Genomic DNA, 13,092 nt, shown 5'->3' on the forward strand with positions numbered 1-13,092 from the left:
ATAACTGTAAAAACTCAAAGGACTTCTAAATGCTTTTATAAGTTTTTCACCACATCACTGTCTATAAAGGCCAAAGACTGGGAAAAAGCTAGATGTTCACCAAGTGGGGAATGATTCAGTACATTCTGGCATGTCCCCATCATGAAATATCAGCCAGAAGACAGAATGAAGAAACGCTTTATGTACTGATAGGAAATGATGGGATGGTAAATGGAAAAAGTAAGATGTATGTATATATTACACTTCCCTTTGTGGGAACTAATAGACATATGTCCCACTACAAATGGGAAACATCTCTAGAAGGACACACAGGAAACTTAACACTGGTGGTCCCCCGGAAGAGGAACTGGGTGGCTGAAGGATGGTGGTGGGAGGGAGGCTTTTCACAGACACCCTTTTACACCTTCTGAGTTTTAAACCATGTAAATGCATTACTCATTGTAAAAAAATAATTTAATTTTTCAGGTTTATCATAGAATTTGTATGCATTTGGCTTACCATCATCTGATCACAAAATTTATCATTGAAGGAGTTTGGGAAGAGCCTGGTCACCGAGGTCAGACGATTCACGACGTTCAGTGTCAAGCTCCGATAATCCCCCAGCATCATCAACAAAGGTCTCATATGAGTATGGATTTGATCTACTTCTATGGTAGCACCTTCTAAAAACTATTTTAAAAAAAAGGTTACAAAGGAAAACAGATATCAGAGTATACTTCATAACAGAATGGAACTCATATTCAACTCTAGCAGCAAGTTTTTGCTTTGCTTGGGAAAATGGAGTATTAAACTGTATATATTCCAGAAGTTTATGATGAAATGAGGAAGACTAGTCATTACTGTTTACTTTTTAAAGGGCTCAGGATGACAATGAAACAGAGAGAGAGACACTATTACAATCCGGTATGTTATTAACCACAGGCCGACTCCCAGGATACAGACAAGGTCAACAGGAAGAACTCAATGCAGAACTCACACCTGCCCAGCCCTCGCTCACCTTTCTCATACAGGCTTCCCCGGCCTCCTGGAGCTCACTGTTGGTTGAATTAAGGGCTTTGAAGAGGGCAGCGATGATCTTCTCTCTGGACTGAGGGAGGTAATTGCAGGCAGCAAGGGCATCTTTAGGGAGAGAAATCAATATAATTTTCATCATTAGCCTGAAAAACGTACAATTTCCGAGTCTAAAGGCTCTTACCCACCAACAAATATGTGAGTCACTAAACTTCTTTCCTGGTATCTGGCCCCTTGAAAGACAAAAGAATGCACGGCCTTCTACTCCCAGGCTCACTATTATCTAAGAGTGAACACTATTATCTAAGAAGGCAACAGCCTGCCAGAAAGTCCATGATAAATCTTACTGCCCAGATAAGATGAAGAAGGGCTGAAGGGGCTTCCCTGGTGGCGCAGTGGTTGAGAGTCCGCCTGCCGATGCAGGGGACACGGGTTCGTGCCCCGGTCCGGGAAGATCCCACATGCCACAGAGCGGCTGGGCCCGTGAGCCATGGCCGCTGAGCCTGCGCGTCCGGAGCCTGTGCTCCGCAACGGGAGAGGCCACAACAGTGAGAGGCCCGCATACCACAAAAAAAGAAAAAAAAAAAAAAAAAAAAAAAAGAAGGGCTGAAGGAGAGGAACAATGGGAAAACAAGGGCTGAAGGGGGTCCCCAATGCACCCATGCCCCCAAGACATCCTCACAGGTGAGAGCACGGCTGACCTGTGGGCGGACGCATGCTGAATTAGCCGAGGGTAGAGCCTCAGACTCTGGTGATGAAGGAAGTAGACACACACAGCCCAGCGTCTGTCCACTATCCAAGTCTAATCAGGTGGTCTCCTCCCAACTTGGGGGGTTAAAGGCTTTGAAAATGCAAATATCCTTAGGCAACACGACATGCCTCCAGCCTCTATGTTAAAGGTTAGTTAAGGGGTAACATTGTAGCAAGAGCAATGCCCATGCCGGCTGACAGGAACGCCTGAGAGGCACCCACCAGGAAGAGTGAGAAGCTCCCAACGCCCCACCCATCCCAACTCTGGCTAGCTGTGTCTTGAGCCCCATCCTCAAGCTCAAGTATTATGGTCTGCCTCTCAGCTCCTCTACCTCTAATTCAAGGAGGATTCTGGTAATATTTTATTAAGTGCATAAAAGTCAACAAGAGACAAAGTCAACTAAGCAACTTGTATTGGGTATTTATCAAAAAAGGGGGAAATGACTGTTTCCAAGCATGAGGGTACTGAGTACTGAGAGTACTCAGTACTCTTAGTACTGAGAGATCAGTACATGAGAGTACTCATGTACTCTCATACTCATGTATGAGAGTACTGATCTAGTATACGTTCCTAAACTATGTACAATTCCTGTGCTAAACAATGATAACACATTCTTAATGAAAGCCTAGAGACAGAAGGAGTCTCAGATGCTTCTGAATCATTAAAAAGTTTAAAAAGGTCTAAATACTCCGATTCAGGTGAAAATGGCAAGATAGGAATGGTATGACAACGCTCTTAAACCAGAATATTAGAGAGATACATACTTTAGAGATATATAGTTCCCATAAGACAGCTATAAAGAGTTTACTGTAGAGTAAAATCCAGTTTATTAGAGTAAAGAAAATTATTTAAATCCTAGCAATCTATATAATCCATTGACGTCTCACTATGTAGTTTGATAAATATATAAACATAATTCTTTTTATTCCACCTTAAAAAGACCACAAAAAGTCAGAAAAATTAGACAACAAAAAAACGCCACTGTCTCCCTTCACTTTTGTACCCTGTAACTTGTCTCATATTTACATGAACTTACTTAAGGCTGCAATTCGTAAAGGTACGAGTGACGGAAGGCTTTTATAACAGGGCAGTTTTGTTAAAGCTGAATCTTCAGCCTCGCACAAATTCAAGAGCTGCAAAAGATAGAACTTAATTTAGCCTGCTCTCACTGTGAAGACACAATAACCTTGCAAGTAACAGAACACAGTGATCTGCCACACACAACATGATTAACAAACTAAACCCAAATCCCAAAGCATTTAAGTATCGAAATGTGCTTGAGCTTCCTTATTCTAAAGCAAAACGGTCAACCTCTGTGCCACTTTCTGACCTACTCTGATACCATAATGTTTTTTCTTTACGCAGAGGATCACTTTATCTAAACGCAAATTCCAAGATGGCGGGTACAACTCCTCCTCGTTCAGAGCTGCTTCCCAATGCCTTGGGCCAGTGCCCAAGAAACATACATGTTATAATTCAAGAGTTTGAGCAGTAATCCTTTTTTTTTTTCTTTCTTTTCAAGTACAGAGAAGCATAAGCTGGAAGTATTTCACTGGAAATACCGTAACGCAGATACTCCAGTGGCTAGCCTTCCAGACACTTTAACAGACCAGTACACATTTATATATCTAATATCTAAAATATTATATATGGTGTTCTATTACTACTTTCCCCTTCTATTGACATGCTGGAAAATGGTACCGTTTTTTCCCTTAAAGATTCCTACCTAGTAAAAGATTTAAAACAGCAGAGGAGGATATAGAGAGAAAAGCATTTCAACCACCCACCCTATTCCACTCCCCAGAGGAAACCTTCAGTAACACTCTCCTCATATATAACATATTTGTATACACACACATATATAGATCCCTCTATCTGTATTCTAGAGAGAGAGAGCATCAGAAACTAAATTAGACAGCCAGACTTCCAAACGCGGCCACACCAGAATCACCTGGGAAGTTTTTAGCAGTAGATTCCCAGGTCTGACCCCAAATCTACTGAACCTAAATCTTCGGGAAGAGGACTCAAGAGTTTCTATTTTCCAAAAGATCCTCACATGTTTTGATGCAGCTGGTATCCTGATAAACACTTTCAAAACCAGTTTAGATTCCTGAAATTTAAACACTCACTACCAGTTTCTGGTCTCCAGCTCCATGAAGAATTTTCCACATAGGTTACAACACATCTGCCTCTGAAGCCCCCAAAGGCAAGCTCCCCTCCCATTCTCCAGGGGCTCTCCTGGACCCTCCATCAAATCTTATGAGTGATGTTATACAAGGGATATAAGAAGGTATAAATGATTTCAGCTAGAACACATGATCAATGACCTTATGTCCAAGCAAAAACATAGGACTTAAAGAATCAAGAGGTAAAATTTTCATAATTGGAAATTCAGACTTAGCGTGGATAAGGAAGAATTTGCTTCCTTATGACTTTTGCCTCAGTTTACTCTGATAATGCCTCCAGAAGTATGATTCATGTCTCATAAAAATTTCAGATTGGGACTAATCAACAGCCCATTACAGAGTCTAAGAATTAATGCTTATAATTTGACTGTATTTATAGTTTAATTTCTATTTATCACTGTCTAATTTCATCCCACACTGTAATATTTACGGTGACAAACACTTTTAAAGTGCCATCCACCACCGCCTGTTACCTTGGGTCAAGGGGCAAGTCAAGTCCACTAAGCAAGAGCCCAGCAGGACAGCGGAGTGATTAGAAACCAGGCTCTAAAACAACTGTGGTGGTTCCACCCTAAGCTCCCCAGCTCACCTGCTCTGTAGTTTTAGGTGTCTAACAAACCCTAAGGCTCAGATTCTGCATCTTCAAAATGAGAATCATCAGGATCCGTACTTCATGGGGTGCTGCCAGAACTAGGTAAGGGCATTCACGTGAAGTGAGTTCTCAACTGCAAATGGCACATTCAAGTGATGGATAAATTCAGTAAACTGGGCACCTACTGATACGAGAGTGATTAAGGTAGATGCTACAATCTTATCTCTAGAATACAAGCTCAAGGTCCTGAAGAGCAAGGCTCCCTGTGGAGGGCTAAGAGAGCTCGAGGGACTCAGAAACCCCCCACATTCTAGCGGACATCTCCAGTCACCATGCCTACCTCCTCGCCAATCCCGGACGTAACATACCTGTGCCGGGGCCTCAGCCAGGCGATGGCCGGTTACCATGGTCACCGCCTGTGCCTTCTGAGTGCTGCCTGACCAGTCTTCGTGCACAAAGACAGGTTACCAGACACACGTCATCACCATCCACACCACGCCGTACCACCACCCCCCTACCTCTGTGTAGAACACCTTATGCTCCACCACGTTAAGGTCCATTGTGAAGAGCCTGGGCTGCAACGTGGTACAGAACGTGTTGCCCTCCATCAGGCCAATCTGCGCATTGGCAGGCTGGTGTCGGAGCAAATGCTTCTTAGGTGGGACCATATCCTGGAGAACCTGGGAGAGGCAGGGAGGAAGCATCACTGACCAGCCGCCCCTCAGAAAGCAAACACCTCTCATCACAATGTTCTAAGCCAATTAGCAATCTGAAAACCATAAATGAGATCAAAAGTTATCACAGACGTCCTTTAGTTAGGAAAGGGAGGCTCTGTTTCATATGCTGACACTGGGTCATGGAAAGATGCACGTCAGATATGTTTAATTCCTACGGGTCCAGAGTAACTTCTCTCACAACCACCACCACCAAAACAAGAACAGGACCATCAGGCTGTGCTCTACAGGCCCAGGAAACCAGCACTCTACTCCCTTGACACTCACAATTACTGATACAGACGTTAACATAAGCATGTTGCTGTCTGCATATCTGAGATCAAAAAGAGCATATGTAATAGCACTCTGTTTACTGGACCCAAAATTACAAATTGCATATCATCTACAAGTCAAATTTGAAGGAAAAAAAAAGTCTTCAAAGGTTTCAAACCAGGTTTCAAACTTCAAACTAGGTTCCAATAACCCTAGTTTGGTGACAGACGTCTCACCTCCTTATGGGGTTCCATTATCACGGTCACGCTTTTCCCGGTGACCTGGGCCAGCACCTGCAGGGAGTGCATAGCCTGCTTCCTCACGGTTGAGTTTGGAGACGTGACTTCCCGAACCAGGTCATGGGTCACGTGGTGGAAGGACTTCTCCTGGGCCGCCATGATCTCCTCAGCCCTCTCCTCGTCCTTCAGGGGCGCCGCACACCTCATCAGAAGCTGCTCCAGGGTGGTCTTGGCCATGGCGACTGCCCCATTGGAAACCTGCAGGCCAGGGACTCCTTAGCACGAAAGGGGGTGATGCTGCCCACAGCACCCACGTCTCCTGCACACACTCCCCGCAACAAACGCTGTCACTGGGGGCGCACGCCCCTCACACCAGCTAATGTATCAGTCTGCTTCATTAATGTCTGCAAGGTATTCCGGTAGCTAACTCTCCTGCTCATAGGTAATTTCTGTCACTCAGAAAAGAAAATGCAGATCTAGACTTGATCCTTGTGTTTACCGAATGGATTTAAGCAGGCAATGCCCACCATCTTCTATTTGTTTGTGTTATATCTGCACAGAGGTTCATAAAGAACGCGACTCCTATAGAAACTTCTGGCCAGTTAAGTACTCTGGCCAGGGGCTGTTCATTGAGACAGACAAGTATTTAGATCCTCAGAGAAAGAGAACCTGAGGGCTCTGATCTGGCCTTCCATTGAAGATGCTGTAATGTTTTCTAAGCTTCTAGGAGAGCATATTTGAGGAACTATCTGAAACCAACTGTGCTCCAGGCAAAGCAGCATCTTGAACCAGGATGGTTAGGTCTGGGGTCACCCATCACCTACCTCTCCAGTCAAGTCCATCATGACAAAGAGAAGAGCTTTGAGGAAGGTTTGCTGGTTCTGCAGAACCCAGGTGAGAGGCAGCCGCTCCATGAGGAACTTAATGGACACCACACCCCCCAGCTTTGCATACCAGGCCTGCTCGTAGCAGCACGCGCACAAGCGTTCCACGATGTAAGAGAAGAGGGGCAGCTGGCACGCCTGGAGAAAAACGCACACAACCCGTATGGTGTTACTCAGTTCTTACACTATGAGTGATTTCTAGAACGACTATCCTCAAGCACAAACACACCCACACAGACCTCAGTCCTTCCTTACCCTCTCCTTTGAGCCCAGGATGATACTTGCAACATCAAATATCACAGCAAGGGCCACCTCCCCGATCTTGCAAAGTTCCTTTTCTTCATACGCCATACAAATAGCTATCGCATCAATGAGGACCAAGGGGTCCATTCCTTTCGACCCGTTCTCTTCACTGTGAAACATGGCGGTGCTGGGCTGGCTGCCCACCTGGTAGCAGGGGAGCAAGAAGGGACCTGAAAGGAGAGGCAGAGGGCACGAGGGAAAGTCGGGTTTAGCTCCACAAACATTCTCGTCCCTCAAATTGCAAAACTACCTCGTGTTTTTCCTTGAGGTTAGGAATTTAATAAAAGTCCAACCTTGGTACTCCAGATCAACTGCTGGTAAACTGCAGTTGTTTATAAACTAAGTGATCTGACTTGCACTAAGGCTATTTTTCTGAACATTTTCCATTACACACTGATATTTTCACACTTTCTCAATCCCAATTCAAAGATGTATTAGTTTAAAATGAGAACCACAATCAGGTATCTTCTTTAAAAAAATCATTAGCGAGGCCAAGAGGTACAATATGGGAATGACCATGGGTTATGCTCTGGACACTCCTGACATACAAGTAACAGTAAAAAGCAACAACATCCACCTACAAAACCTAACCCACACAGAGAACAGTCTGTCAGCAACTATTCGTTCATACCTGGCAGGCACCCAGCATGTGGCAAGATGGGAGCTACTGAGAAGTGTACAGGTCTGCTGGAAACACTGAGAAACAACCTAAGTGTTAAACTGTACAGCACTGACTGTCCAGGCAGGAAGAGTTAAAAAAAAAAAAAGGAGGGGAAGTTCTGTGCTCTGCAGTGTCTGGAGAAAACTACTTGTCGATGGAGCGTTGAGGGGCTCCGAGGACCCGAAGCGCTACTCAAGTGTGCGTGCCCCCTGACCAGCACTGAGATTAAGGTGAGATTAAGTGTTCAGAAACTTAGCAATTGGTGGTGTGGTGACATTTTTACTGTCTTTTCCAAAATCACCAGTCTGCAGTGGCTTAGAAACACAGAGACAAACAAAATGGGTCCTTCACCACCCAGAGCCTGAGAACCCGGAGCAGAGGTGAGGAGCACCCAGGCAGGACGACGCCAGAAGCCCCAGGAGCAGAGCCTGGAGACCGAGGAGCAGCCAGCGGATGACGCGGCAGAGCGGAGGCAGAGCCTTGGAAACACCGCCAAGGAGAGGGGACCAGCAAGGGGTGTGACCACGAACTGTCCCTGTTCTACACACAGAGGGTCCAAAAGTACTCAGCCCCCAAGATGAAAAACAAAGGGCCAAAATGTTAAACTCGGTGTATTTTATAGGTAAAACTTGGTGACAATTTTCAAGTGAATACAGTACCCACCACTGACATACCAACTATCTCTGTCAATAGAATGAGTGGAAAACTATGAAACAAAAGCCAAAAACCAACCAGCCAAACTCAGCTTCTCTGAAACACAGCGTCTGACCGAGTTTTTGAAGCTCCCCGAAGGCCTCAACCCACCACTTCTCTGTCCCACTCACCGCACTGCTGGGCAACTGCCACCATCGTGTAGTGGCGAATCAAGCTGGCTACAAAGGGCAGGGCACTGGGCCGGAGGTCTTTAATGACAGCGGACATGAACGCCCCGGTCAGAGCCTGCTCAAACGTCTTCCGAGCTGGAGTGTCTTGAGCTTTGTAGCGATGTGATATGATGACATTGGGTATGGTCTTTTCTGTAAAGCTGCAAGAAAACAATTAAATCCATCATCACAACACTCAAGTCCTGAGCCAATGATTCCACTACAACTTACTTATCTTCAACCTGCCCACTTTCCTCTTGTGCAGATAGGCCTGAGTGAGTTAATTTCTCTGCTTTAATTTCAGCAACATTTTGGAATCAAACATGATGAATTTCGTGATGAATGTTTATAGCCAATGGTTCAAGAGACACCAAATATGTTCTACCTAATATGAGCACAGGTAATGAATCAGAGGTAAATTACAAAAGGACAGCACATTCAATATTTTTGTAATTATTTTCTATTTTAAGAAATTTGATGTTTGATGTTAGTCTTTTATAATTAAATAAGCCAAATTGTAAGAAGCATCAATGATCAAATAGAGATGGAAAAAGCTATTACTTAAAGGCAACTATATACCTTTTATATGTTGAAAAATCACACCACTAGGTACAGAATCAAATGGGGCTATGGGTCTAAATGGATAAAGGATTTACTGCCAATTATATGAGATTAACTAAAACCCAAGAAAGCAGAGTCAGGGAAGCACACATCAAACACAAGGATAAGAAATGGTCATCAATATTTAAAAAATTTTTAGTTTCTTCCAACCACGAACTGGTCCAAATAACAGAAATTTCTTTCTGTCCAGAGTCTGCCTCTAATATTTGCCCACTCACTCTCTGGTTCTGCCCCCAAAACTAATAAAATACACAGGTCCTTCATTTCTATGTGCAGCATCTTTAAACAGAGGGAAGAGTGGTGGTCACACTCCCCACCCCACACCTGAACGTCTCCTCAGCTCTTTTCCAGATTGTAATCATGCTCTTTAAAAGGCCACTGTGTCCAACTCACCCAAACAGACATCTGAGTCCCACCATCCCCCCGGCCTGCTCTTCCACACTGTTCCTGACACCCCAGTACTTGCTCCTCTGGCTTAAGCCAAGAAAACCTGCGGTCAGCCAGAGTAAGTCGCAGCCTTTCATCCACTTCCTGTGAAACATAGGGCAAAATCTAAAGTCTTCTTGGTGTTCCCCTGAGGCCCTAACTCAGCCCCATCCCACCCCACTCTCCCTCCGGCCCAGAGCACTACTTAGCCTACGATGCATAGTAGCACTTATCACTAGCTGAAATACTATGCATTTGTTTCTTTCTGCTGTTGTCCGTCTACCCCACTAGAATATAAATTCCTTGAAGGCAAGGATGCAGTCTTACACACAAACCTTGAACAGAGCCTGGTTCTAGAAGGTACTCAATCTATGAATGCAGAGATGGAGAACAAACAGTCTTTATAAGTAAGTGGGTCCTGAATATCCAAAGGGCAAAAAATAAACATGGACCCCTACTCCACTCCATTCACAAAAGTTAATTCTAGAGGATAAAGATCAAAATGCAAAGGACAGAACTACAGAGCTTTTAGAAGATAATACAAGAGTATCTTCACGATGAGGATGCAGAAGATGATTTCTTACAAATAATATAATAAAAAGCATAAAACAAAAGGAAAAATTTATCACCTTGACCACAGTAATGTCATCAACTTCTGTTTATCAAAAAATTCGGCTGAAAGGCTTAGAAACAATGAGCACACCTAGCAGAGAGACCTTGGTCTGTGTCCATTTCTTCAGGAGCCCTCATTCCTTTGAAAGGGAATGGTGACTCCAGGGCTGGGGGAGAGAGGGCACGAGGTGATCCAGAAACATACTGCTGAGCTACAAAGGATGCTCAGAAACTGATGGGGACATGACACAGGAATACAGGAGCCAGCCAGGAGGGGCTCTCAGTGACTCAGTCTAGACAATCTGGTCACCAAATTAATGGACTACCACACCTTAAATAAATTAAGAATCCATGAGTCCGTACTACTCTAAACAAATGTGAAAGGAGACAGAAAAAGCTCTTCCTTTGTTAAAAAAAAAAAAAAAAAAGAGCACATGGAGGTAGAAAATCACCATTTTATATCCATACAAGAGAATATGATTCGGCAATGAAAAGGAGCAAACTACAGACAAATTTTGCATCATGGATGAGTTTCAAAAGCATTATGCTGGGACTTCCCTGGTGGCGCAGTGGTTAAGAATCCATCTGCCAATGCAGGGGACACAGGTTCAATCCCGGGGCCGGGAATATCCCACATGCTGCAGAGAAACTAAGCCCATGTGCCACAACTACTGAAGCCTGTGCGCCTAGAGCTGGTGCTCTGCAACAAGAGAAGCCACTTCAATGAGAAGCCCGCACACCGCAATGAAGAGTAGCCCCAGCTCACCGCAACTAGAGAGAAAAGCCCGCGCGCAGCAATGAAGACCCAACACAGCCAAAAAATAAAAAAAAATTTTTCAAAATTACATTAAAAAAAAGGAACCATACAATATGCAGCCCTGGGTTTGGCTTCTTTCCCTTAGCCTGGTGTTGGAAATGATCTATTCATCTTGAAACACGAGTCAGTAGTTAATTCCTTGTTACTGCTGAGATTTTGTTGTATCCACGCACCACAGATGACAGACATCTGGACTGTTTCCAGTCTATTATGATTCTTAAGGCTAAAAGTTTCCCTCAAAATATAGCCTTAGCTGTACCCCAATTACATCTGACCACATGTTGCCCTTTTCTTTGCTCTTCATTCCTGTGGGACTTCAAGCAACTATGCCACTTCACACTATTCTACATGTCTCTTAATTCTTTTTTAATTTTAAATTTTTCATCTTTCTCTCTCTCTCTGCACACATTCTGGATAATTTCTTTTGACTTATCTCTTATCTAAAGATTCTATTTCTGCTTTTTTTTCTTTAATCTGCTTGGTCAATTTTTATAAGGTTTGTAATTTCTTGGAATGTTTTCAAGTTTGTCTTTCATTTATTTTAAACACAGCAGAAACATAGTTATAACCTAGCTGTGGAGATCCTCATATCCGCAGTCTGAGCAGATCTCTTTCTGCTGATTCTGTGGGCTCTTATTCATGCTGCCTTATTTCCTTGTGCACTTGGCTATTTCTCACTGCTCTCTCTCCAATGCTCTTTCAACAACTGAGCACCTACTACATATCTGGCATTATCTTTGACACTGTGAAAAACGTAAAAATACAAAGGAAAAACCTCTTCCTTGAAACCTATAACACAGAAAGATAACAAACATACATTACCACAAAAGATCATTATACAAAGGTCACAGCCTTTAAGTGATATGAGAGAAATAAAGATGTCACACAAAAGGATCACTCTGGATTGGAAAAGCAAAAGATCCCCTGAACACCTATCATGTGCAGGTGCTGCAAATGTAACGGTGAGCCGAAGGGAGAGAGGACTGACCCTTGATTCCTGAAGCTTGTGCCCTAGTGGAGGAGGCAATACTAAAGGAGGATTACGACTGAGAGAAACTCTAACTCGCAAGCGCCCAAGCTTCTTCCCATTTTCTCTAAAAGGCAAGAGAAGCATTGCTGAGCAAACAACATGTCATTTTCCTGAACTGAAGGAACATACTTAAAACACTAAGAGATCTGGGAGGTCCTCACCATCCCTAATTTTCTGAAACAAGTTATGTCCCAGCACAGAGAATTAAATCATCAGCATACTTAGGGTGTGCCAGGAGCTGGTAGAGTGCGTGTTTATTGTCCTCCAGACTCATCATTGCCACCAGGAAGCACCTGATCACTTCCCACGCCTGCCTCCGGTAGTAGGGCTCCGTGTTGGCGCTCTTCAGGCAGTCCAGAGCCGTTTCAATGGCCTACAGCAAAGAAACGCAAAAACTGTAGTCTGTGCTGAAATGACATGACTCTGAAAAGCTTGCACAGAAAGCACGTGCACCACCCAGAAGAACCTGAATGCATGCTTGCTCCTGAAGAGAGCACAGGGGGCCTGCAGACAGGCTAGCAGGTATTCTCCAAATGAAACCTCCAGAGAAGGTGACAGAAGTATTATGACATAAAGAGCTGCCATGGTTCAAACTGAAATAGGACGTGGAGTTCACTAATTTCATGCTTAAGTAGCCAATGGGAGATTCCAGAAATTAAGTGAGCTCAGAAAGCCTCTTGTGGTAGATTTGCTGGATTAAACTACCATCTGAGTTGTCTCAGTTCAAAACTAAAAGATGACTTTCCTAAGCTTTTACTAAATTCTCTCTTTAAAAGAGGGTTTACTTCATTTTTTCAGAAAACCTACATAGCTACATACACATTTTAGGCTTTTCATTAGGTTGACCAGGAAGGCAGAGAAGGAACAATCACACACGAAAAAACACTTGGAGTCTTTAACAGCTAAGATATTAATGTTAAAGTTACTTATATACCTAGAAATCAAAGCCCTAATCTGTGTTGAAGATTAAAGATTTATCCCGGCCCTGTGTGAGGAACCAGAGCTGACAGGGGCCCCACCCTCCAGACGCAGCCAGGCGACACAGCACAGAGGGTGACAAGGGCCCCTCACTGCATCACCCCCAGCTTGCGTGTCCGAGCTCTTCTGGGG

At 43.9% G+C, this 13,092-nt stretch overlaps 1 protein-coding gene across 1 annotated transcript in view; it reads right to left on the reverse strand.

The window, feature by feature from the left end:
- The window catches only part of TRRAP (transformation/transcription domain associated protein), a gene marked incomplete at its 5' end in the record, with an annotated part of 109,579 nt that overhangs the window by 65,698 nt on the left and 30,789 nt on the right, over positions 1-13,092 (reverse strand). The window contains 9 exons of the mRNA XM_079720276.1: positions 499-669; positions 998-1,119; positions 2,799-2,895; positions 5,059-5,220; positions 5,763-6,023; positions 6,590-6,787; positions 6,905-7,122; positions 8,438-8,637; positions 12,204-12,355. Of these exons, the coding sequence (XP_079576402.1) occupies positions 499-669; positions 998-1,119; positions 2,799-2,895; positions 5,059-5,220; positions 5,763-6,023; positions 6,590-6,787; positions 6,905-7,122; positions 8,438-8,637; positions 12,204-12,355 (1,581 nt within the window). The remainder of the gene's footprint in view (positions 1-498; positions 670-997; positions 1,120-2,798; positions 2,896-5,058; positions 5,221-5,762; positions 6,024-6,589; positions 6,788-6,904; positions 7,123-8,437; positions 8,638-12,203; positions 12,356-13,092) is intronic.

The sequence above is a fragment of the Hyperoodon ampullatus genome (assembly GCF_949752795.1).
Source record: "Hyperoodon ampullatus genome assembly, chromosome: 14".
In the NCBI taxonomy this organism is placed as follows: Eukaryota; Metazoa; Chordata; class Mammalia; order Artiodactyla; family Ziphiidae; genus Hyperoodon; species Hyperoodon ampullatus.